Source organism: Epinephelus moara, chromosome 20, assembly GCF_006386435.1.
Source record: "Epinephelus moara isolate mb chromosome 20, YSFRI_EMoa_1.0, whole genome shotgun sequence".
NCBI classification, from domain to species: Eukaryota; Metazoa; Chordata; class Actinopteri; order Perciformes; family Serranidae; genus Epinephelus; species Epinephelus moara.
Genome location: NC_065525.1, coordinates 37,584,460 through 37,609,083, shown reverse-complemented (window position 1 = coordinate 37,609,083; position 24,624 = coordinate 37,584,460). Strand labels below are relative to the sequence as shown.

Below are 24,624 nucleotides of genomic sequence, written 5' to 3'. Positions count from 1 at the left end.
TCTACAGGTAGGCTCAGTCCTCTACATGCAGAAAATGCTTGAATAAATATCACTTAACTGGTTTTATTGGTGTTTTGACCAGAACTTAACTGGTTTAGGTTGTACATTGTTCACATGACCTTACTGTATTGCAGTCAAAAAGAGTTCCTGGTGTTGTGACGTCTTTCTTCTTCCTTGACTTTCTGTTGATTAAATAAGAGCTCCTGCAGTTGCCACCTCTTTTCTTTATTTGTTCAGCAACATTGACTGTTGATGGTCATGCCAATTTTTCTTATTCAAATATCAAACGTCACTTCCTGTGCTTTTGTGTCTCTGCATGATAGACCTGTCTGACACAATGTGTTCACAGAAGCAAATGTAAAAGCGTTCATGAACTCAATCCCGAATGAATCACTGTTGAATGATGCCAGTTAGCAACAAGTTATTATTTAGATATTAGTCATCTCCACTTAAAGCCCAGTCTACAGTTGCACTCGCTGAGTCACCACTAAATAGAAAATCGTCAGGCTGGGAGGTGGGTTTCCAGTAAGAATTTACCTGATGGGTTACCTAACTTCCATCCCACTGTTTGTGTTCGCAGGCCTGAGACCCAGCAGAAAGCCCCGGTGAGTGCCCCTCCTCCCCCGCCGCCCCCTCCGCCTCCCCCCGAGCCGGCAGGGCCCCCAGAGCCGGAGGAGGAGATCCTGGGCTCCGACGATGAGGAGCAGGAGGACCCCGCGGACTACTGCAAAGGTTGCACAAACAGACAGACCCACACATACTGAAGTCATCTGTCCCAGCCCATTACTTCCACTCTCTACATCTGTCCAACACAGCTCAACAATGTCTGCCCTGTCTCCTCTCTCTGCTTATGTCTGTAATTCTTCCCCTCATTTCTCCCTGCATCCTGACGGGATTTGCAGCAGCGTCATTGTAGCCATCAGTGTGAAACGCTCGGTAGTTTCAAGGTTGTCTGGTTGTTGCCAGGAAGGAGTGGCAGTCTAGTTGCCTGCAGTGGCTCGGGATGCCAAAACCTGTGCTGTCTGTGAAGAGGTTCATTTTTATTACACAGCTCTGTTTCAAAATGCTGCGTCCATTCTGTAAACACTGCAGAGCGCCACACTTCACCGATCATTTGATGTCTGTGGGAACAAAAGAGTGCTGCTTGCTTTAAATTTTATTTTGCTGTTTCCATTCCAAATAAGCCGTAATACATCGTGACGTTTTGGAGGAAAACTCTTGATTTCTATGAGGCTGTTTTGGAAGAAGCACGGCCAAGCTGTCAAATCTCACTTCAGTAAGATCAAAGACTGAAAGAAAAGAGAAGATACAACATCTCTGTTATGTGTTCTGGCGTCTTTTCATTGACTTTCTGTTAAAAACAATCTTCCTTACGAAGCCCTTCGTCTATTTTATTTATTTCATAACATTTCAAGAACTTAAAAAACCCCTATAATGCACCTTGTAACACTTTTAGGAGAGGTGCGTATGTAGTATTTTTTTTAAAGATATTTCTTGTACATGGGACGCCTGCTCTATCCACTAAGCCACCAATGCCCCACGTATATAGTATATAAATATGATTATCATGAGCTGTAGTAGTAGCAGTAGTAGTATTGTTTGTTGTAGATTTGTGCATACATATTTTGGCCTGTGTGTGTCTGTGCTGTTTTACTTAAAATCACCCAATTCACCAAGTTTGTGTTGAATTAAATACACCTACAATTGTAACCCTGGCAGGCTAGACTTCTCTCTCAGCCAGCTGGTAGTGTCATTGTTGCAACAACAAAGAGGATTTTGATGTCTCATTGAAGTAAACACACTCCAGGTTGAAGCATCACAAACAATTACTGAATTATTATTTGTTTCAACTCTTTTGTACACGAGCCCAAAATGCCCAGAAAATGACTCACAGATAATAAAATGGTTATTGTTCTCGACATCACGACCCTGTTCTCTCCTGAGAGGTAACATTTTGAAGTTTACGTTCATCAAGTCAGTTACTTTAACTGACATTGAGCCAAATTTGCTATGCACATACATAGGTAAAGGTAGGGCTGCACTATTAGTCGAAATATTATTGAAATCGCAGTATGGCCAAATGCAAGATCCAAATTTCAGGAGCTGTAATTTTTTGATGAAGGTAAAATGTGTCACAACATGCCGTATAAATAAAGCCTTATGGTGCGACAGAGATGCCCCAGCCTACAAATCATATTACAGACAGAAGGGAGCATGCTTGTTTAGTGCAGCAAAAATTGCATCATCATAAGTTTTTGATTTTTTTCCAGTGAAAATGAAATGCAGAAAAATTCCTCTCCTCTAAAATCGCGACAGCAGTTACAATATGATTTCTTTTTTGCAAATTGTGCAGCCCTAGTTTAAGGTACACTTTGAGGGAATTGTCAGTCACTTTTTGCAAACCATATCGCCAGTGAAAGTGAAAGCCAACCCCAGATTCCCTTTTTAGAATAAGCGTTATCTGCTTGGTGTTTTGCCTCGCTGTATTTGCATTTTTTCAACACTGTGTCCACAATTTTCATTGCTTCCTCCTGGATATGTGCTGCTTACGTTATGGCACCTTGTTGCTACCTTTTTAAAGTGCTCACCTGTGAGCTGTGCCCAGAAACATCTGAAACACAGCAAAAGCGAAGAGGGGGTCCAGTGGATCATAAGTGATGCTTTAAAGAGATTACTTACGTGTGAGTGTACACACTGTTTTTTAGGAAAAATTCTGCACAGTATACCTTTACAGTGTATGTTTTTTTTTCCTGCTTATTTTTTTATTTGATCGTCTGTTGTGTATGCAGTCCCATAAAAAAAAAATGGGCATCTGTAATAGGCATTGCAGTAATAGTGGTTTCTCAAAGTGGTTAACATCTTTTTATATGAAGTGAAGCCACACTTTGGGCTGTTTCTTCCCTCTAACATGACTCTGTCTTGTTGCAAGTTTCCAGCAGTGTAGACGCTTGAGTTTCACATTAATGTTTGCAATGCACAACTATGAGAAAAACACTGGTATTGATAAAGGAAGCTCAAAGGCGTATGACTGATGGATGGGACAATTAGGAACTGTTCTCAACTGGAGCTGGTTTGCGATTCCTATCCCTAGTTTAAAATGGAGCATTTAAGGAAGTTTTCTCTTTGTCTCTTTATTGTAGTTTCACTCAGTGCTCCCTGCCGCTTTCAGTATTTGTGCTGTTCTTTCTTTCTGTGTCTTGTTTTAAAATCAATCCACACACTTCTCTCTTCTCTGTCTGTTTGACTTCCCTCCCTTTCAGCTGCTCTCCCCCTACTTCTCACTCACTAATGGATTTCATGTCATTGCCTAGTTACCTGTGACAGTCGCCTGTAACCTTCATCCTCCATCTCTTTATCCCTCTCAGGAGGATACCATCCGGTGAAGATCGGGGATTTGTTCAACGGGAGGTACCATGTGATCAGGAAGTTGGGGTGGGGCCACTTCTCCACCGTATGGCTATGCTGGGACATACAGTGAGTCACACACACACACATACACACATTGCATAGTACAGTATAGCTGAATCACAAGATACACACACACACACACACACACGTCATGACCCAGAAAAATCACTCAACACGCCCTGTCACACACACACGTGCACACAAGGGCTCCTCTTGCAGTCCTTCACTTCACCTTGCTCCCTCTCCTACACACACACACACACACACACACACAGGCACACACATCACATCACATAAACCACAAACACCAAACATGCACCTGATGACACAAGCTGGCACGTTACCACGACGACGGTTGCAACCAACACCACCCTGTGCCACTGGCACCAAAGCCATCCATTTGCACTATTATGTTGTTTCTGTGTTCATGTGGCAACCAGGGTGGATGAATGACGGTGTCATTAACTCAGTGTCACCTTTCCCTGACACACACACACACACACACACACACACACACAAAACTCATTTACTCATGTCACTGGTGTTAATTACACTAATGGCGGTCATAAACCAGCCAGTTGGAGTTGGATTACTTTACGCACACTGTACAGTCACAGTCACAATCCTTGAAGGTGAATATTAAGACTTGTGTTGTCCTCTCTCCAAACTCCTAACGTGAATAACTTACAGCTTTACTGTTTTGGTTCAGTCTCACTTCCCTAATAGCATTGTTTTCGGCCACATCAGGCAGCTGTGACTACACACTAAAGGGCCAGATAATTCTTCAGGAGTTGGTAGAGACCAAAAACAGAGCTAAAAGAGGGTGAATATTGGACTTATATTTGTCAGGTGCCAGAAACACGACTCCAAATGAAGGATAATTTTGCTCCTTAACTGTCAATTAGCAACTGTTTACTAAGAAGTTTGTCATAGTAACTTAAAAAGTGACATGTCAGTGAGTGAGTTCTCAACTAGAGGCTCACATTCACACCTATGGGCAATTTAGAGTCACCAACTACCCTAACCTGCATGTCTTTGGACATGGAGAAAATCCACGTTGAAACGGGGAGAACATGCAAACTCCACACAGAAGGGCCTTAGCCACCTGGCGTATTCGAACCCGGTGCTTTCAGATCTAGAGTTCACTTGCTTTGGTCCGAATCAGGGACTAATTTTGTTACAAAATTGCGTAAGTGCCTATAGTTGGTTCGTGTTCTCACGGCAGCATTTACAAGAGGACCAGATCAAATGCCTTGCGCAAGAAAGCTGCTCTTGATTGGTCAGAATTTCCATGTGGGAAAAATCCAGGAAGTAAAGCAAACGTAGAAGAAGAGTACACTTGCAAGATAAAGGTGACACTTTCTAATGTCACAATGGAGGGACAACTACGCAGGTTGATTTTAGCGCTGCTCATCGTGGACTATATTGCTGTCATTGTTCATTTTAGTCAAACCATACAGTTTGAAAACGAGGCACGGCTCCAACTAGAAAACAATGTTTTGATGCATTGGATGTGCTGAATGTGCATATTAAGGCAGTACAGGAGGAGGTGCACATTAATAATCCTCCAGGACTGTAACATGCTCATGTTTAACCCAAACAATGTGTCATGTGACTGCAGTTGATCAGATCCAGGTCGGAACATATTCTCACCACAAACGAACCGCACCAGATTCGTTTGTAACCGGGCCGAGACCACCTCTTCAAGAAAGTCTCGGCCCGACCCAAGTGCCATTGCTGTGTTCACACCTGCCCAAACGAACCGCACTTAGAGGAAAAAACAACTTGGGTGTGATTGAACTGAACCAAACAGGGCAGGTGTGAGGCTACAGTGCCAACCACTGCATCTCTATGCCGCCCAAACCATGTTGTACCCATAACAAAGCTCAATAATCATAAAATATATCGTCCATCTTTAATGGAAACCCTACCGTAAAACTTCAGATAGCGTTTGCTAAATTGCACATCATATGTTGTCATCACATCGCATTACCTTTGGGTTATTTATGCCGACGTAGTGTTCGGTCTGGTGTTTGTCTACTGTGATATTTCACCGGAAATAGTATGCAATTCACGTACTGTTTGTTTCATACTAAAGTTTCAGACATAGTAAAAACTCTTACATACTGTTAAAGCACTCTAAATGTAGAAAAAGTAGACACAGCCTCAGACACCACCCTGATAGCTATAAACTTCTGATTATTAAAGCATTGTGAGCTAGAGAAGAGTACCATTAGTGCTAATATTAATTCTATGTTATGAAATGCCACATCGTCACATTTGCATTTCCAATAGCCGTGTGGGCAGTGTGAACGATAGCTGAACAAATGTGTAATTAAGGAATGGTGAGGGACATTTTATAATATTGGTCACGGATATTAATATGGACACATTAATCAGCATTACTGACTTCAACAATCCATTAGAATGAGAATGACGGCATGTGTCTGTGTTTGTCATTTCAGAGTGAAGAACTTTGTGGCGATGAAGGTGGTGAAGAGCGCCCAGCATTACACAGAGACGGCCCTGGATGAGATCAAACTGCTGCGATGTGTGAGAATCTGATTAGTTTGACATTTAAGCGTTTATGAATCGTATTCTTTTCATCTTCCTTTGTTCGTTTGTTCCGTTCTCCGTCGTGTGTTTCATTATCTTCTTACTCCTCCATAGTATCATATTCTCATCCTTTTTCATCCCTTCCCTCTTCACGCCACTCTGTTTCTCTGTTAACAAGAAACACTAAAGATACACTGGTCATTTATCTTGCATGCTAGCTGCAGAGGACAATCATCTTAGAATCAATTTTTCAGCATCTTTATCTGCCACATCCATCTCCCTCGTCCTCTTCTTTTCCTCTACCTTTCTTATTCTTCTTCAGTCATCCCATCCCCCCTTTTGTCCTTTTTTCATCTGTCTTGTCCTTCCCTGTTTTCTTTCCCTTCTTTTCTTTAATACTCTTTGCTTCTATCTTGTCTTTATCCGACCTCATCTTCTGTTCCTTCTTCCTGTCATGTTTGCTTCATCTCTTGGTTCCTCCAGGTGAGGGAGAGCGACCCCGCCGACCCCAACAAGGACATGGTGGTTCAGCTGATAGATGACTTCAAGATCTCTGGAGTCAACGGCATACGTATCCTGATCAGAAGAGTGCGTGCGTGTGTGTGTGTGTGTGTGTGTGTGCATGTGGGCAGAGGTATGATAATGTGAGTCCTTGACGCTCAATCCCAGATGTGTGCATGGTGTTTGAGGTGCTAGGTCACCACCTGCTGAAGTGGATTATTAAATCCAACTACCAAGGTCTGCCGCTGCCATGTGTCAAGAGCATTATCAAACAGGTGAGAACACACACACACACAAACCAAATACAGACAATGTATTCGTCCAACCAGCTGTGTGGCATCGCAATGTGCGCAGATGAACGCTGTTGACTTCGTTGTTGATGAGAATGATGCGAAGCCAAACTCATCTGCACACACTGTGATGCCACACAGCTGGTTCAATATCAGCAAAGTTTCCCTTTATATTCATTGTCTTGTGTGGCGATCAGCAGTGATGTGGTGGTTCACTTTTACACTGTGATCTGTAGCCTATAGTTCGGCTTTAGCTTCTAACTATCTTTGTCTTTTTAACCTGTTGTTGCTGCTGAGTCAGTTTGACATCCTGGATATATCCTTCAAACACACACTGTAGACCCCTCTGTCTGCTTCTCTCTGGAATCACTCTTTCAGCTTTTCCAAAAACTTTGATAATATTTCTTCAGGGAGTGCAGTTAGTTACAGTGTGGGCTTCATGCTTACTCTCGCAGCTTGTTGGACATCACAAAGGGGCGGGGCTTAGCAATTTGTCTTTCAAGTTTTACAAGTACTGGTGGAAAACTCAGACATCTGGCTTTTAATTTTATTTATGTGTATTATTTTCCATGAAACATACAACAACTTCAACATATTGTGTAGCATGGTGTATACTGTCAACTTCATTGATGCCACCGTGACTGTCAGGTCAATCATGTCACGCCTGTGTTACCCTCCTGACCACTGTCTGGACAAAGACATGCTTATCGACTGCATCCTTCATAACATGATAAGAGTTTAAAACATGGAAAGCAATCCGTGAAGTCATCTGACATTACTGATGATAAGTTATGTAACTTCTGCAAATTGGTGGAGTTGATCTTTTTGATAGGGGTGACTCACAAGAGTCAACTCTCCCACGCTTAGATCTAAGGAGCCTGATTTGACTGCCAGTCCCACAATGAACGGTGGCAGTGCCAGGAAGATGTGGTTCTGAAACAAAGGATCATTCCGTTTGGGCGTTATGGGAGTGCTGAATGTCTTATTTTACGCAGAATTGCTTGGTTTCTTTCAGTGAATCATTATATATAGCCTAGTTTGGTATAAAAGTATTGATCAGAGTATTGTATACGAACGTAGTACTAGCACAGCACTAAGTATTTTTATGCTTCCTCTCCGGTGATAGCTGTGGCCGGAGGCATTATGTTCGTCTGTCCGTCACATTCTTGGGGCGTGATATCTCCAGAATGCCTTGTTCGTCTGTCCGTCACATTCTTGGGGCGTGATATCTCCAGAATGCCTTTTCAAATTTGGCACAAATGTCCACTACGACTCTAGGAAGAACTAAGCTGAATTTGGGGGTCCTAGATACGACTCTAGGAAGAACTAAGCTGAATTTGGGGGTCCTAGATCAAAGGTCAAGGTTGTTGTGACCCCATCTGTCTCTTTCTCATAAACACAATAACTCAATAATGCCTTGAGAGAATTTTTTCAAATTTGGCTCAAACTTTCCCTCAAACTCAAGGATGAATTCATTAGATTTTGGTGGTCCAAGGTCAAAAGTCAAGGTCACTGTGACCTTGCATCCATCTGATTCTTGTGAATGTGATACCTTAAGAACAATTTGAGAGAATTTCTTCAAATTTGGCACAAACATCCACTTTGAGTCAGAGGTGAACCATTCCCGGAACCCATCGGCTGTATCGCCGTCTGACTTCCGGCAGACGGCGATACAGCCTCTGGGGGCAGACCCCCAATTTTTTGGCATTCCGGTTTGATTTGGGCGGAGGAGGCGAATTTCCGTTTCCGACTTCCGTTTATATGTAAGTAAATATGCTGAACCATTGCGATGGATTCAGAGTTTGCAGTGACGCCAATTATGTTCCGCCTCGGACTGTTTAACCTGGCAACAGCTGCAGCCAGCTCAAACGTGATTGGTCAATATCACGCGGACTACAAACAGCCTACAACCGGAAACCAGGGCTCTTCCGCTCTTCTTCCGGAGGCAAGATCTCCGGGGTTTGCCTACAGACTGTACTGTATATAGAGACTAGGGATGAAAAAAATAGATGGTGGTCAAAGATCAAAGGTCACTGTTACCTAGCGTCAGTATCCGTCTCATTTCTTGAATTACATTATATTTTAAAAAGTACAAAATTTGACACAAACATCAACTTGGACTGAATAATGAACTGATTAGAATTTGGTTGAAGGTCAAAGGTTGTGATTTTTTTGGCCATTATTCAGGAATTTATATGCTTATTGGGACAAAATTTCACACAAATGTGTAATAGGATGATAATGTGATGACACTTTATATCCAGAAGGTCAAATGTCTCCACGCTTCACTGTGACATCATAATGTTCTGCAAAAACACTTGTTCTGGCCATTACTTAATGTCATAACTCAAGAACACAGGGGGAGACATTTGGTCAGATATGTGTTTAATGTGTTGATGTGTATTATAGGACAGAGACTTACAGTATTTCTAACTATAAGTCCTTGGGGGGGAGGAGGTAAACTTATTCATAGACTGTTAAAGCCTGACTTAAGAGGAAAGACAGAAAAAGTGGAAGACCAAATATAATATATAGAGAGACACTCAGACAGCTAAATTCACACCCTATACTTAGGCCTAATAACACAGAGCATGCTTTTGTGCACACTTCAGCACCACTGCCATCCTAAGACGCAGTGCTTTCAGGCGTTTTCCCCTCAGCCACCTGATGAGCATGTGAAGTTGTTGAACCGTTTCAGCCGCTGCCAGCCTCCCGCCTCTCGCAAGCCCAGCTGAAGATGAGTAGCAATTAAATGAGACTTGTTCCCCGCTTCAATCTCAAAGCCTCTGGACAGAAAAACAAATGAGAGAAACAACAAAAACATCAACAGCCTCTCCTCTCTGCCCTCGGAGAATGACAGGCATTAGAAGAATGGCTAATTTGGCTCTGAGAAAAGGGAGAGAAGGAATGAAAGGGGGAGAGATAGAGAAGGAGAGCCGAACAGAACAGTGAGTGCACAAACAAGAAGTGAGAGCGTGTTTTTCAGGAATAAAATGTGTGTCTGTTTATCTGAATGTGTTTGCAGGTCCTGCAGGGTTTGGACTACCTCCACACTAAATGTAAAATCATCCACACGGACATCAAGCCCGAAAACATCCTGATGTGTGTGGATGACGCCTTTGTGAGGCGTATGGCCATGGAGGCAACCGAATGGCAGAAAGCTGGAGCCCCCCCACCATCTGGATCAGCAGGTAGATGCACAAACACTCACACTCTGTGTATTTTAAAGAAAATAGTGCAACATTTTGGGAAATGTGCTGTCTTGCTGAGAGTTAGATGAGAAGAGAAACTTTACTGTAGAGACATGAGAGAGTTCGATCCTACCTCACTCTCAGCAAGAAAGACAATCAGGGATGCACCGATTGGGAAATTCTGGCCAATACTGATTTTTAAAATTTCAGTTTGGCCAACAGACGATACTGATGTATTTCTTATGTTGTTTATTCTGTTTTTGTTGTTATTTATTCCCCTTTTTGTAGCTGAACTGTTTCAAAGTCATTGAGTCCTTCATTACACATTTCTACACTTTCTTTGAACGAACACAAATCAAATCATCAAATTTACGAAACAACCTTCAACACAACCTTTTTTTACATGAAGTCAGATCCACCCCTTCAGCCTCCACAGCTTCAACCTCTCATCCAAATATGGTCAATTCTGACACCAAAAAACCAAGATGGCGACGGCCAAAATGCCAAACTCCTCCTGACAAACTCTGAAGCTACGTCCATTATTTAGTTGCGGCCACCGACTGCTAACAGCTAACATTAACTAGCTCTCCTCGTGCTGATGTCAACATGGATTTGTTGTTCACAATGTTGCATTACCAGGTAAAAAAATTAGAAGCTTCCCCTGATGTGGTGAGTTTACTGTGTGTTTTTGTCCCAAAGGCTCCCTGGGGAAGATCTCTCCCAAACACATTTTCTATTGTACCCTGGACACCGTTAGTCTTGAGCCCTGCCTTTTAGCCTGCGCACAAGAGAAAAACATAGACCGCTGCCATCAGTGAATGTTATTTCATTTGCATCCCAAAACCCAATTACAGTATTTCCCAAAATATATAACTATTTCTGAATGTTTCAATTATTTATTCATTTTTTTCTCAAAACTTTGTCACTGAATTAGCATTTATTTCACTTGGTATTTAAAGCTATGGTCTACGTTTAGAAAGATTGATCATTATTATTAACATCATTTAGATGGTGGTTATGGCCCAATAGTGCTAGCTACACAATGTGAAGAGCAAAAGGAACCAAAAAAATCCATTCTCTCTGGCGGCTGCAGGCCTGCAAAGAAATTGACCAATCACAGCCATCCGGTCCGCATGGGAGTTACTCCTCGCTCAAATTTGCACTCTCTTTCTCTTACCCTGCATCCAATCCCCTCGCTCCATTTTGACACTCCTCTGCTCCTCGTCCAGCCTCGTCCCAACCCCCCCTCCGCATTTGAAAGTACAAGCGGTTTGTAAGGCCCTGAGCGATTCAGCTACACAAGTTTCGATATGGAAAATAAAGTGAGCGACAGCAGCAGCAAGCGGCCTCTGCTTGCCCCACCGGCAAAGGCCGAAAGGAAGCGTAAGTCTGCCTCTGAAAAGGCAGAAACGAAGAGGAAATGCGACAAATTGAGGGCTCAAAGCAGAGTAAACATCGGGTCATCCTTTGACCGATGGAGAAAGCTCCGGCAAGACCTGGGCCTGAAAAGTGATGCTGATACAGCAGAGTTTTTGTTGAACAGGTAATATTTCGTTTTTATTGTGGATGTTGTGACATAGATAACTGTATGCCAATGCTGGCTGTCGTGGCTGGGTGTGTCGTTAAGAGGCTCCGAGGGGAGGGGGACACGCGCTCGGAGGGGAGGGATCATGGAGCACAGAGGGAGGGGTGTGTGTGTGTGGGGGGGGGGTGCTTTTTTCAAATCTTTCTCATCGTCTTTCTAAACGTAGACCATAGCTTTAAAAGTGAAAGCAAAATAGGCAAAACTACATTTTTTGGTGTAACATCTAACTTTGGCAGTGACGTAGCTCCACAGAAACTCAGCATGCTGTGAAATCTGATGTTTCAAGTGAAGCCTCTTCATAGAAATCTGAATTCAGATTGTAGGTAAAAGAGGAAGCTTACAGTACACGTAGTAGGCTACTACCTGATTTGAAATTGGTATTCATCGTAAATGCAAATTCTTTTTTTATATGTTTAATAATAAAAACATCCAATCAAAAACTTGTTTAATATCACAGTGCGCTGTAAAGAAATTCACAGAGAAGTCTTTTCTGCCTCTTAAGTTTCTCCCCTTTCTGTACCACAAAGAGACATTTCTTCCTTTTTCATCTCCTGTCACGGAGTTCCTCCGCTGAAAAAAAAAAATCTTTAAAATAACAGTCTTGACAAACTCGACATGAACCCTGTCCTCGCGGTGAACCCCCCCTACGAGCTGTCTGTTGCTTGCATCAGCCGATGGAGTCTCTTTGAGCCTTAGGGTAACCAATTATGCTGCTTACATTTCTACACAATTAAAGTGAGGCACTAAACCATCAACTGTCAAAACAGAAGGGCTCGCTGGTGACAGAGTCGGTCTGTGATTGAAGGGGCAAAATAAACAAACGTTTTGATGTCATTAACAGAAGTGCAGATGTGTGTTTTATAGCAAAAATATTTTATCTTGTTTCATTTGAGAGAAGATTGAAGATATATAAAGGATACCAATTGCAACACACTTTGAATTGCTTGAGTTATAACACATTTATTTAGGAATATTTTTGGTGTTTGATGTATTATTGTATTTGCTGAGCTGCTAACACGTATGAGTCAATCCTGAAATGAATGTTTTTTTTACACCACTCCGTCTGTTAACCATGCATATTTATGGAAAATATGAAACACTGAGTATGTTTAATTTGCAAATATGTTTGGAAATAGGCAGGATTTATACCTTAAAATATTTTTATACTGCAAATATAACTCTGCGTTCACTCCTTTGAGTTTGAGTCTGAATATTTCAACTGGTGTCAGATGATGGAGGTGACAGAATACTGCTCCATATAGGGGCCGCATTCTCAGACATGAGAAGAATAAAGCATTAATATTATGGATCTGGGACAAGCAGATAAGGCTGTGGGAGTGTGAAAGATCTCTTTCTTCATTTGTCTGTAATTCTCTCACTTCACCTACAGATTCTGTACGTCTCAGGCCTATACAGGGAGCATGTACAGAACCTGGAGAAGTCTTTTTTCCAGGCCAGTGGAATATTGAACGTAGTGTGAACTCAGTTGTTTGAGGGATTGATGTTGGGGAAACTTTGAAGCCTCTGATTGTTGTTGTTTTTCTTTATGTCCGTCAGTTAGCACAGCCCCCCAGCTCAAACCGGTGAGTACAACAGATGTGAGTATGAAATGAGAGGAATGCACACACACACAAACATAAACACACACACACAAGGTCAGAAATAAAGTACATACAGCATATCACGCTGTTTGGTGTGACTCCTGTAATAGCTACAGGCACAGGGAGTGCACCAAAATATTTGTAGGATATCCTGAAAATGCCTTATTAGATCTACTCTACATTAACAAATATGTCTGTTAATCACTCCTCAGTAAATGGGGTAGCGGCAAGACTTTTAAGACTTTCAAAAATACTGTACTAGATGCAGTAAAATTTAAAAATGTTTCATTGCTTGTCCCTGTCAGAGGAATTTGACCAAACAAAGTAATTTCATGTAACATATTGTTGCTGTCCTTTGAAAACCATGTTTCCTCTAAAATATCAATAAACATAAACTAAGACACGTTTTCAGCTTTGTGACAGTTCATTTTTCATGAAGTGGTACATTTAAGCCTAAAGTCAAATCTTCAGTATTTCTTTTTAACATTAAATTTTTATGACAAATAAGGAGAATTTCTTGTTAAAGCTCAGAACAGACATTCTTAGTTATTATTTATGAAGAGTTAATCACTTCAAGCCTCACAGCTCTCAGCAGACTTTGATTTAAATGTTGCTACGTCTCTTAAAATAACCAAAACCGTGATAACTTTGTCAGAAAATTGTGCATTCATGTACAGTAGGTCCCTGACCCGCCATTGCCAGACAAATTTACGTGTGTGAATTACTCTAATTCACACGTGTGCAGTGAAATGTGTGACATAACGCTGAGCCTCACATGCAAGTTTGGGTTGTGCTCTTTCTGTTTTAAAGCAGGTAGAAAAAAATAGAGGCCTTGGGTCTTATTTTTACATTTTTGTGTATGCACAAAACCAGGCCTGAAAGAGGCGTGTGCCGCTTTACATGCAAAATTTGTGGTATGTAAAAACAGACTTGGGAGATTTGGGAGAAACTGTAACTAGGGCCCGACCGATATGGATTTTTTGGGGCTGATGCCGATTCCGATATTATGGAATAAAAAAATCCAATAACCGATATATCGGCCGATTAAATTTTTACGTTTTTCAATTTAAAAAACCCCGAAATACCTGCTTTTGATGGCTTAAATATAGTTCAAACACTCGTTACAAAGATATAAATTGAAGGAAGAACATTTTACTATTTTCAAATACTTTTATTATCAGAAATTGTGTGGAACAAGCAGCATATGAACAATTTGAACACAAAATAAATCAAAAACATGATGTGTAAAAAGGCAGTAAACCTCTGGGAAATAAAATAATCTAGTCTATATGAATGAAGACATTCACATGTATGTTCACAGTACCAGAGTTCTTCCTATTATTGCCAGTTTAACAGAGGTAGGTTATAGTGCAAAAAGTAACACAAGGACATCATTTCTAAGTAAAACACCATATTCCCTGCATTTTATTAGTGATGAAAATATAAGTGTTAACATCGGCGTCAATCAGCCAACTTTTGGCCGATTGCCGATTATTCTCTAATGGCTATAATCGGCCGATTAAATCGGCTGGCCGATAAATCAGTCAGGCCCTAACTGTAACCCATGCTTACAAACACTTTGGAGACAGGAAATTGTTGACACAGATGGTGAGGTGGAAGCCTGATTATAGACACTGTAGAATATTTTTTGGCGCACGCCATTTTTGGCTTTTGTCTGTACACACATCCTATGCACTCTATTATAAATGAGACCCCTGGTCACTACTTTCTCAAGTTACAGCTAAACAATACACTAAAATGTGTTTATGAGCAAGTTTAAGGCATGAAATGGGAAATGCAGTAACAAAATCTTGATTCATATCTGATCAGCACTGCCTAGTTTGACAGTTTGATCTAAGTTTTGTAAATCTGGTCCGTCGGAGCAGAGACTGGTGAAGCTACTCTGTCTATCATCGTATCAGACTCGCCCCGTATTACATAAACAGTTGTGATTAGCCTGCCCAGGATCTGACTGGGTGGAAGTCTGTTTGATCGGGAGGGGACCCGAGGCATCTGCCAGAGCAAATATAGCAGGAGATTGCAGATTTGTCTGGTTCCCAGTGTAGTAGGTCCCTGTCACTCAGGGTGAGACTCTTACATGAACACTTTATCCTTCAGTTTAGCTGAAAAATTCAAATCACAATATTTTGAGATACATGGTTTTCATTGGACAGTGATGGCGTGCTTTAAAATATTTACTATCAGTGTACAGTGAAAGTGTTAGTTGACATTATTTACAAATCATAACCCACAATTCAAAAAAATATCTAACTGTTTATGCCTTGAATACCAGATATTCATTTATGTTCTTGCCTCCCCTGTGACTCTCTCTCTCTTCTTCTCCTGTCCTCTTTTGGCTCAGGTGGGGAAGATCTCCAAAAACAAGAAGAAGAAGCTGAAGAAGAAGCAAAAGCGGCAGGCGGAGCTGCTGGAGAGGCGGATGCTGGAGATCGAAGCCCTGGAGAGAGAGGCCGAGAAGAGGGAGGAGAGAGCCAAAGATGGGGGAGAGAAAGAGGATCACGACCACAACCTGTCCTCACCCCTGCAGCCACGGCCACCGCAGCTGGGCCCCAGCATGGCTCTGGGAGAGAGCGACGAGGACGACGATGAGGATGAGGATGGGGAAGATGAGGAGGAGGAGGGAGGAGAGAGGGAGAAGCCCATCAGGTTGACTAATCATACATGTGAGTCAAGTTTTCTCCATTTTGAATGCTGAAGTTCTGACCAGTGTTACACAAATATATCATTTTATTAAAATCAGATATCATGGACTAATGCTTTCCGCCCATAGGCGAAGATTTCGGGGGGACGGAGGGGACACATCCCCCTCAGTATTTAGGAAATGTGTGTTTGGCCCTCAAATTAAAACATGAAAGTAGTAACAGACTTTTATTTTGAAAAATGTAAAGACATTTCTAATATAAAGTAATGCAGAAAATGGAAAAATTTATAAAAAGAATAAAGGCTGCCCCCAACTGAGTATTTTCCTAGTCGACCAATAGTCGTCATTTAGGTCCATTAGTCCACTAGTCGTCCACATGTTTACAATATTAATCTAATTATTAAATGATATATTTTGGTGGTTTGAGTTGAAGGTGTGAGAAAGAACAGTATCAGTAACATTGTTAACACTGTGCTACATTACAGAGAAATACAAAACCATACTAATGAACCTTCATTAATATAGGCCTATATTTTATCTACAAGTGCACGTCACACACTGAGCGAGCCGCCTGTTAATGACGCTGTGGGCTAATGGGCATGTAGCTACTTCCATGTTTCAGATGATACGTCATGTTTGTAGTCGACCAATGAAGATGAGTTTACATATCACCTTGGGTTCGTCCTTCACCTTCTCAAAATGATCCCACACTTTGGATTTCCTGCCCGACATGTTATTAACTAGCCTGTGGAATAACCGCAGGTACCAGCCCTGGAAATTAGGGGCTGCACACATGCTGCGTCTTTAACCACCTGGAAAACGCGCGGTCAGGCGCTGGGCACTAGTCTTGTGCCTTTTTTGTGCCAGCTCGAGTGCAGTTACAGGTTGCGTCTAAGGTTGCTAGCAACCTTTACAAGTATGGTATAGCCTATTTACCTGAAATCCTGAGTGCAGAGCTGATCTTCTTCCAGGCACTGTTTATAAGTGTGTAGGCCTGTCGTCCGTGGGACAGATGTAAAGCTCTGGGTAGCCCTGCACTAACATGATCAACTTTACGTATTTATCAGACTGAATATTTACAGAAGAAGGAAAGATATCTGTCGGCTGTGATTGGTTTGTAACGTGTGTCTACTCACCCATATGCCGAGGGAGGCTCAGGTGAAGTTTTAGAGTCCTCATTTCACTTGCAGAGATCCCAGGGGAGAGGAGGTAGCAGCACAACTCCACCTAATGCGGGCTGACGGCGCCCCAGATTCAAACGTCCAAAAACACATAATTGAAACCACAAAATATCTCCATACTGCTCGTCTGTAGTGATCCAAGTGTCCTGAAGCCCCGACATAAAAAGTTGTTTGGAAAAATGTCATTTGAACTCTGTTTTTAGCAAGCACGCACACGTGAGCGCAGTGCGCAGTCAGAGCTACAGGCCACAATGAGGCTAAAAACAGAGTTCAAATGACGTTTTTCCAAACAACTTTTTATGTCGGGGCTTCAGGACACTTGGATCACTACGGACGAGCAGTATGGAGATATTTTGTGGTTTCAATTATGTGTTTTTGGACGTTTGAATCTGGGGCGCCGTCAGCCTCCATTAGGTGGAGTTGTGTTGCTACCCACTCTCTGCTGGGATCTCTGCAAGTGATGTGAGGACTCTAAAACTTCACCTGAGCCTCCCTCGGCATATGGGTGAGTAGATAATGGCTGAATTTTCATTTTTGGGTGCACCATCCCTTTAATATGATGAATGCAGCCTGATCCTGAATTAGCATTACAGAGCTTCACTTAATAATCAGGTAGTCAAAAGGCATATTTCATAACTGTATCCACTTCAAAAAGCTCATATTGGTTGAAACATATCTTTGATTCTCGTCTCCTTGTTGAGTATATTCTACTTTGCATTAATTTAAAATCACCAGTTTGTTATTTTTAGTGGATGCTTCAACACGTATTATTGATTTAAAGTGTCGTGAACAATCCTTTCTTTCTGTGAGCAACATATTTAGGTTAGCTTTCTTTTTTTACTGTATCCAGGTTGAGTGTGTGAGTGTGTGTATGCGGGTTTGTGCAGTCTGTCTGTGAATGAATAGGAGGTGGATTGGCTCCAGCCACTCGGCCCACGCTGGTCCCACTGTGTATGGGAGGCAAGGCTGATTCACAAAAAAAAAAAAAAGCGGTCTTTCTCCGTCTCCCTCCTCCACCTTCTGTCTCTCCACCTTCTGTTTCTTTCAGTCTCCTTTGCCTCCTTCACTCCAGTCTCTCTTCATTCTTTTTTACTCACTGCCTACACTGTCTTTGATTGCGTCTATATCTCCTTCCCACCCACTTCCTCTCTGAGCGGTTTTTCCTCTGCTCTCTCCATGTTAGGTGCGGCGCCTCCCCAGGAGCAGAGCAAGGAACTCCACATCACCGATGACGACCCCGATGAGGAGGTGGAAGAGGACGAGGAGCCCACGCCTACCGCTGAAAAGGATGCCCCCGTTCCCCCCACTACAGAGGAAGATAACGGAGATCCAACACAAGCAGAGGTAGAGGACGAGGACGAGGAGGGGGAGGAGGAGCAGGAGGTGGAGGGATTAAAAGAGGAAGAGGATGAGAATGAGGAAGAGGAGGCAGAGGAAAAGGTAGAGGAGGAGGAGGAGGAGGAGGAGGAAGAAGACGAAGAGGACGAAGAGGAGGAGGAGAAAGAGACTGAAAGAGAGGAGAACGAGACTGAGGAGCCAAAGAGTGAGAAAACAGAAGAGGAGGCAGTGGTAGAAGAGGAGGAGTCAAAGGAGCAGGAGGTTGAGGATGAGGAGGACGAGGAAGAGGAGGAGGATGAGGAAGACGAGGATGACGACACAACTGCGGAACTCCTCACAGACAGCACTTCCCCCATCAAACCCCAAAACAACAAAAGCAATTCGGCTAAAACCAACGGTCACGTTTTGTTGGGATCTGAGGGACTGAAACCAAAACCCGGCAATCCTTCGTCTCCCACGCCCCTCCCCGAGCCTCTCCTCTGCCCCCTGGTGGAGTCCGAGCTCAGCTACACGGACAGAGACAACTCTCTCAGCTCCGGTTATGAGATGTATAACGGTGACCTGGGGGAGCCGGGGCTGACCAACGGTGGCAGCAACCGCCATCGGGCCACCATCCCAATCTTCCCAGACTTGCCCCTGGATCCCCTGCCGGGGAACCCCATTTCTGTTGGAACGGCAGACATTGGAGCGGGCCCGTCACCCAACAGCCCCACTGCTGACCGCAGTCGCACTGTGTCATCCTCGAGCACGGGAGACACACCCAAAGGTAAGATGTGGTTACTGTATGTCCACTGATTCACAAACTCAAGAAATCCATAATGGAGCTTTGAAGTGTTTGATATGTGATAATGTAGGATAGTACAAGTCGTTCCCTTCACTCATCAGATGAATGGGTGGAATGTTCAGAGTCAGAGTGGGCGACATCACAGTCAAAGTGGGGTTAAGCTGTTAAACTCTTCCTAAAAGTTTCTCTTCAACCTATCCTGGCTCTCACAATTTTCACTTTTCATACATTATTTTTATATCAAAACATAAAAAGGTCATCCTCTTTCATATAATGTAACCATCCAAGCAAACGGACTCACAACTCTTGAGCTAAGAGCAAGTAAAAGTACCATCCAACTGAGTCCAACATTAAAGGTCCATTGTGTAGGATTAAAGGGCATCTAATGGCAGAAATGGTATATCCATGACTATGTTTTCACTGGCGTGTATTTACCTGAAACTAAGAATTGTTGTTTGTCGTCACCTTAAACCCAGTTCAGACTAAAGGTTCGCGACAAGACAAAACCGTTTTAGAATGATGCAGGGGAAAAGTTGCAGCAGTCACTACGTTTACATGGACAGTTTAATTCCACATTCTGATTAAAAGTGGTCATTCCGATAGAAAATTAAATCCGATTAAAGGGGGTGGTTTATTCTGTTTGTCATTCGGAATGAAAGAATTTTGTGTGCATGTATACACTCATTCCTCTTTAAGTTCATTCCAGTCTTTCTGCACATGCTCGTTTCCTTGCCCTTCTGGCGCGATGACATATGGCGCGCATAGCAACGGGCTGAGATAGAGCAGTCGGACTCGTTGCACTCAGCGGTTTCCATTCGCCCACAGCACAGTCTTCTGTCTCCCTTCTTCGCCTCTTACCTCCGTTCTCCTCCTCAACAGACGAAGCATTAGCAGAACAAGGTTGTTGTCGTACTGCTGCTTCAAGAATATCAGCAAAACAAGCCAGAAAAAGGCACTAAGAACGGCGTCGTCAAGCATCTTGTTATCCGGAATGAGGAGCACAGTGTTTTCTTCCAGTAAATGTAAACACGTAACATCCGCCCCGCCCCCTATCCAATCAGAAACCTTCCCTGCCCCAAACCTTGCACAGACCCGAATACAGGTGATTAAACTGATCTCCCGTGTAAACCCTCATTCGGAATGAATATTTCCCATGTAAACTACCTGGAAAGACTTTAACTCCGAATGATTTCATTCAGATTTATTTCATTCTGAATGAGAAGCCATCATGTAACCGCACCCACTGTGAACTGGCTGTCTGAGCTCAACTGAAGCCGGCTGATGATGTCACCTACAACTCCGCCGTACAAATCGCTGGCAGCTGCTTTTAAAACATAAAGCACGTCACCTGTTTCTACAGACAATCAGCTTGTAGTGAAGTCTGCTGGTCAAGTCAATGACTGCAAACGCCATGTTCGCTTGCTGCAGCAGGTGCTTCGTCCACGCTGAGCCCTCTGTTTCTGTCCTCACGGTGTGCCGGTGTCAGACAGTGGGTCGCTGCTGCTGCTGCTCGCTGTACGTGCTAATGACCCACCACACACACATTCTCACTGACTTACTAACTGCGCTGCTTACTTCTATTATTGTGGCGTATTTGTCATGAATACAGTCCATCTGATGCTCGTTTTATTTATGTTTTTTGCTGTTTCATCACCACTACAAATGCAGCTGTAGCCAGTATCTCACTATCACTGTCCTCATTCATATTTTAAGAAGCTACAAATTTTATTCAGCCACAAAATAAGCTTGAAAAGCTGAGAAAAAGAACAGTAGCACAGAGAGTTGTTGCGTCGAGATGATGCACTGTCTCATCTAGTTGCATTGGTGTGAGCTGTCAGGTTTTCAGAACATTGCAGAACGGTGCATTGCTAGTAGCTGCATCTTTCAACTTGTCTCGTCGCAAATCTTTGGTCTGAATTGAGCTGTTTATATCTACTTTAGGAGCAGGTTTTCTTCCACAGAGTTTGCCTTGTTGTTCTACAGTAGCCCAAAACTGACAAATCAAACACCGGCTCCAATTTGCTCTTTTGTATTGGCCACCATAGTTCTCCTACACACTTGGCACACAAGAGAAGTTTCAGCTGCTAGATGCCACTTAATCCTAAGCACTCCAGACCTCTAACCGATATTTCCAACATTTTTGATACAACACAAGTTCAACAGAGTCCTCTTAAATGAACCGTATGACCCTGGAGTCCCTCGCCAGTTTACTGTAGTTGGTGGATTCTTATCTGACGTGACAGACATGCATACATTTTTAAACGTATGAAAACCAATTGAGTGACATTTCTGCAAAACTGCTGCCACATACTGTATCGCACAAAAGGTTTTAAGGCAGCACAACACAGGTGTTAGTGATATAACAGACAGCCACATGCTCATAGGAACACAAACACCCACACACAAACAATTAAACTCATCATTGCAGTGCTTATATTGCTTATAGGTGAATGACAGCTCAGCTCCTTCTCCGTACACGTAGGCTTTATTAAGTTCCTAAACTAAAACTCTCATAACAGTTGTTGCTTACATTATATTTTGCATCCTTTCTTATTATTCCAACTCTTCATACTCCTTCAGCTGCTTCCAGCCAATCAGAATCCAGAATTATAGTTATTGTATTGTATAAATTAAATAATCAGATAAATATATTATGTAAAATATATAAATTAGCTAATACTTATGAAATAATTCTGAATAATTTAAGACAAATTCCGCTAATTTTTATGAAAAGTTCTCTTACTAATAATAACAGAGAAATTTCATTTTTATTTTGTTGTTTTTTCCCCCCAAAATGCCCTTCATCAAAACACATAATCATTTCATAATGGCATTTTTCCCTAGTTACACTTTTATTCATCACATTTTATTTTTTAACATCATACAGAAGCACTAGAAACATTTTTATATGAAAATATCTGTAAAATATATTTTTAAAAAATGAATTAAAATCTAATCATGATGGAATAACTGGTTGAATGTGAATAATTTCTTTTAAAAATTCACAATTAATTAGTTTATATATTTGACTCAATTTATTAATTTTAAATATTTTATTGTGTCTTTTTTATATATATATATATTATTGAAATCTTTACACCTTTTTACTCCATGAAAAAATAAAGATTGGATATGGTGGTAGTGCCTTTTAATCTGTATTAATCAGCTTTCTTTCATATTGAATCAACGAATAATTTAATGCTGCCTGATTTATGCTTCCATCTTGCCAAGGTCTCTGTTGAAAAGGAAATTTGAATCTACATGCAAATGAGAATTTTACTAGGAGAGATAAAGAAAAGGAAGAAAAAAAAAAAGCATAATGATAATTAATTTAGATCTTAGGTGAGGTAACGGATCAGAAGAAAATTAATAACCATCACTGTGTTCGGATTTTCTGTCTCATACATTATTGCCGCCTGGTAAAATAATCCAGTTGCTCATTATTACGTTTTAGTGTCCACACATCTCCGCTGGGTATTATTAATGACTCACCAGCACCGTTACTCATCCTCCCACAGCTTTCATTTTATTATTATTAACTTGGACTCTAACTTTTTAGCTCTGGGGTCACTTCTGGGATCAAATCTTCACAGCTGAATAAGGACTTTAAACAAAAATTATCTCTCAAAGTTCAAACACCACAAAGATTATGTTTTCTAGTTAAATCAGTCATCAGAGCTACGTTTTCAGATGCCTTGTTGAAAAGCTGAAGAGTCCCTGGTCTACAATAAATGTCTGTCAGTACATCTGAGTGTGTAAACTTATCTTATCTCTACTAAGAATGTGTTTTAACCCTATTCTTTCCCACTCCATCCTCTCCCAGTCAGGGCCCGAGCTGCAGATCTCCTGATCAACCCACTAGACCCGCGCAACGCTGAGTCTATTCGAGTAAAAATCGCTGATCTTGGAAATGCCTGCTGGGTGGTAAGACACAGTATCTGGGATTTTATATGACTGGATTTGAAGCATAGTCATAAATGCTCAAAACTGAACCATTTTTTGTTGTTTTTGTGAAATTGCTGAATTATATATCACAATTATTGGCATCCAAACTCCATAAAATTCAGTAGGACAAATTTGTTTTTTATCTTTTATTGATATTCATAGCACAGCATGTAGCAACTGGAAAAGTTATTCTCGAAATGAGTAACAACTATGCACACAATCAGTGTTAAAAAAATCAAAATAGCAGTAATAAGACAGAAGTAAAAAAACAAAAACGATTGTCCCACTTTAAGGGCCACCCACTCTCCACGAGCTCCAGACCATCAACTCCTGACATAATAGTATTTCCAAAAGGCTTTTAAGGTACACTTAGACAGAACTCCACATCTCTATCCTTGACTCCTTCACGCCATGTGGACAGTCTGTCAACAGCTCTTAATACACGATATATAGGTACATCAAAACCCACTCTCAAAAGGAGAGGGAGTGGGGGGACTTCCATCGCATAGCAACCGATTTTTTTGCCGCTGTAAGCTCCTGGCTAGTACAGTAGTGCTCTTTTTGATCAGTGGGAAGTCCACAGCTTAGACCGATCATTTAGGATGAGTTAACAGGCGAATGAGACACAACATATCAGAGAGGTTAGAGGCAACCATTTTCCAGAATGCAGAATTTTTTTTGTTGGGTGTAGAGCAAGAAGACTCAGCCACAGAGCTCTCCGGGGCAACAAGAGTTGTTTCTGGTGTTTTTTTATTTTAAAAAAAAGTTTTTAATGAAAACATAAATGTGGTTATATCACTACCATTAGAGAGTAAGGTTTTTAATTCATCTGGGAGGTTTGGCGGCTGTGAGTTTCTTCCAGTCCAGATATTTTAAAGGAGGGTAAGTGATAAAGAAGAGGAAGAGGAAGAGGAGAGGAAGCGCAACAACTATTTGTATAGTAATAAATAGACCTCTCCTCTGCTCTCCTCTCCTCTCCTCTCCTCTCCTCTCCTCTCCTCTGCACAAGCACTTTACAGAAGACATCCAGACGAGACAGTATCGTTCCATTGAAGTCCTGATAGGAGCTGGTTACAGCACTCCTGCAGACATCTGGAGTACTGCGTGCATGGTGAGGACACACACACATACATATATACAATACATTGCATATACACATATATACTTCATTTTAAATCACACACACAGACTAGAGTTCAGTACTTTATGTGGTCTCTTGTAGGCTTTTGAGCTGGCTACTGGAGATTACTTGTTTGAGCCCCACTCTGGAGAGGACTACTCCCGTGATGAGGGTGAGTATTTAAATCTTTTATGACTAAACACACAAATTTAATTTACAAATATAGAAATATAAAGGACTTCTTATTTATTATTGTTATCATTGTATCTACAGACTGTATTATGATTATACAGTAATTCTAGCCTTAAAAATGAAGAAGAACGAGAAGAGAGGGGAAATGTTCAGCAGAAATACAAAAGCAAAGTGTCTTCAATGTTTTAATTAAACAATAAAAAATGTTATATTGTCATAGACTTAATGTGTGTGCATTATTTAAAGAGGCAACAGATAGGATTCGTTTTT

General features: G+C 41.7%; 1 protein-coding gene across 3 annotated transcripts in view; it reads left to right on the top strand.

Moving 5' to 3' along the window:
* The window catches only part of srpk2 (SRSF protein kinase 2), a 108,729-nt gene that overhangs the window by 72,511 nt on the left and 11,594 nt on the right, over window positions 1-24,624 (top strand). For all 3 annotated transcript variants that reach the window (XM_050073365.1, XM_050073366.1, XM_050073367.1), the window contains 12 exons: window positions 581-732; window positions 3,366-3,474; window positions 5,874-5,961; window positions 6,448-6,535; window positions 6,634-6,740; window positions 9,781-9,946; window positions 13,089-13,129; window positions 15,495-15,816; window positions 18,159-19,079; window positions 22,921-23,021; window positions 24,046-24,153; window positions 24,265-24,334. In XM_050073365.1, the coding sequence (XP_049929322.1) occupies window positions 581-732; window positions 3,366-3,474; window positions 5,874-5,961; window positions 6,448-6,535; window positions 6,634-6,740; window positions 9,781-9,946; window positions 13,089-13,129; window positions 15,495-15,816; window positions 18,159-19,079; window positions 22,921-23,021; window positions 24,046-24,153; window positions 24,265-24,334 (2,273 nt within the window). The remainder of the gene's footprint in view (window positions 1-580; window positions 733-3,365; window positions 3,475-5,873; window positions 5,962-6,447; window positions 6,536-6,633; window positions 6,741-9,780; window positions 9,947-13,088; window positions 13,130-15,494; window positions 15,817-18,158; window positions 19,080-22,920; window positions 23,022-24,045; window positions 24,154-24,264; window positions 24,335-24,624) is intronic.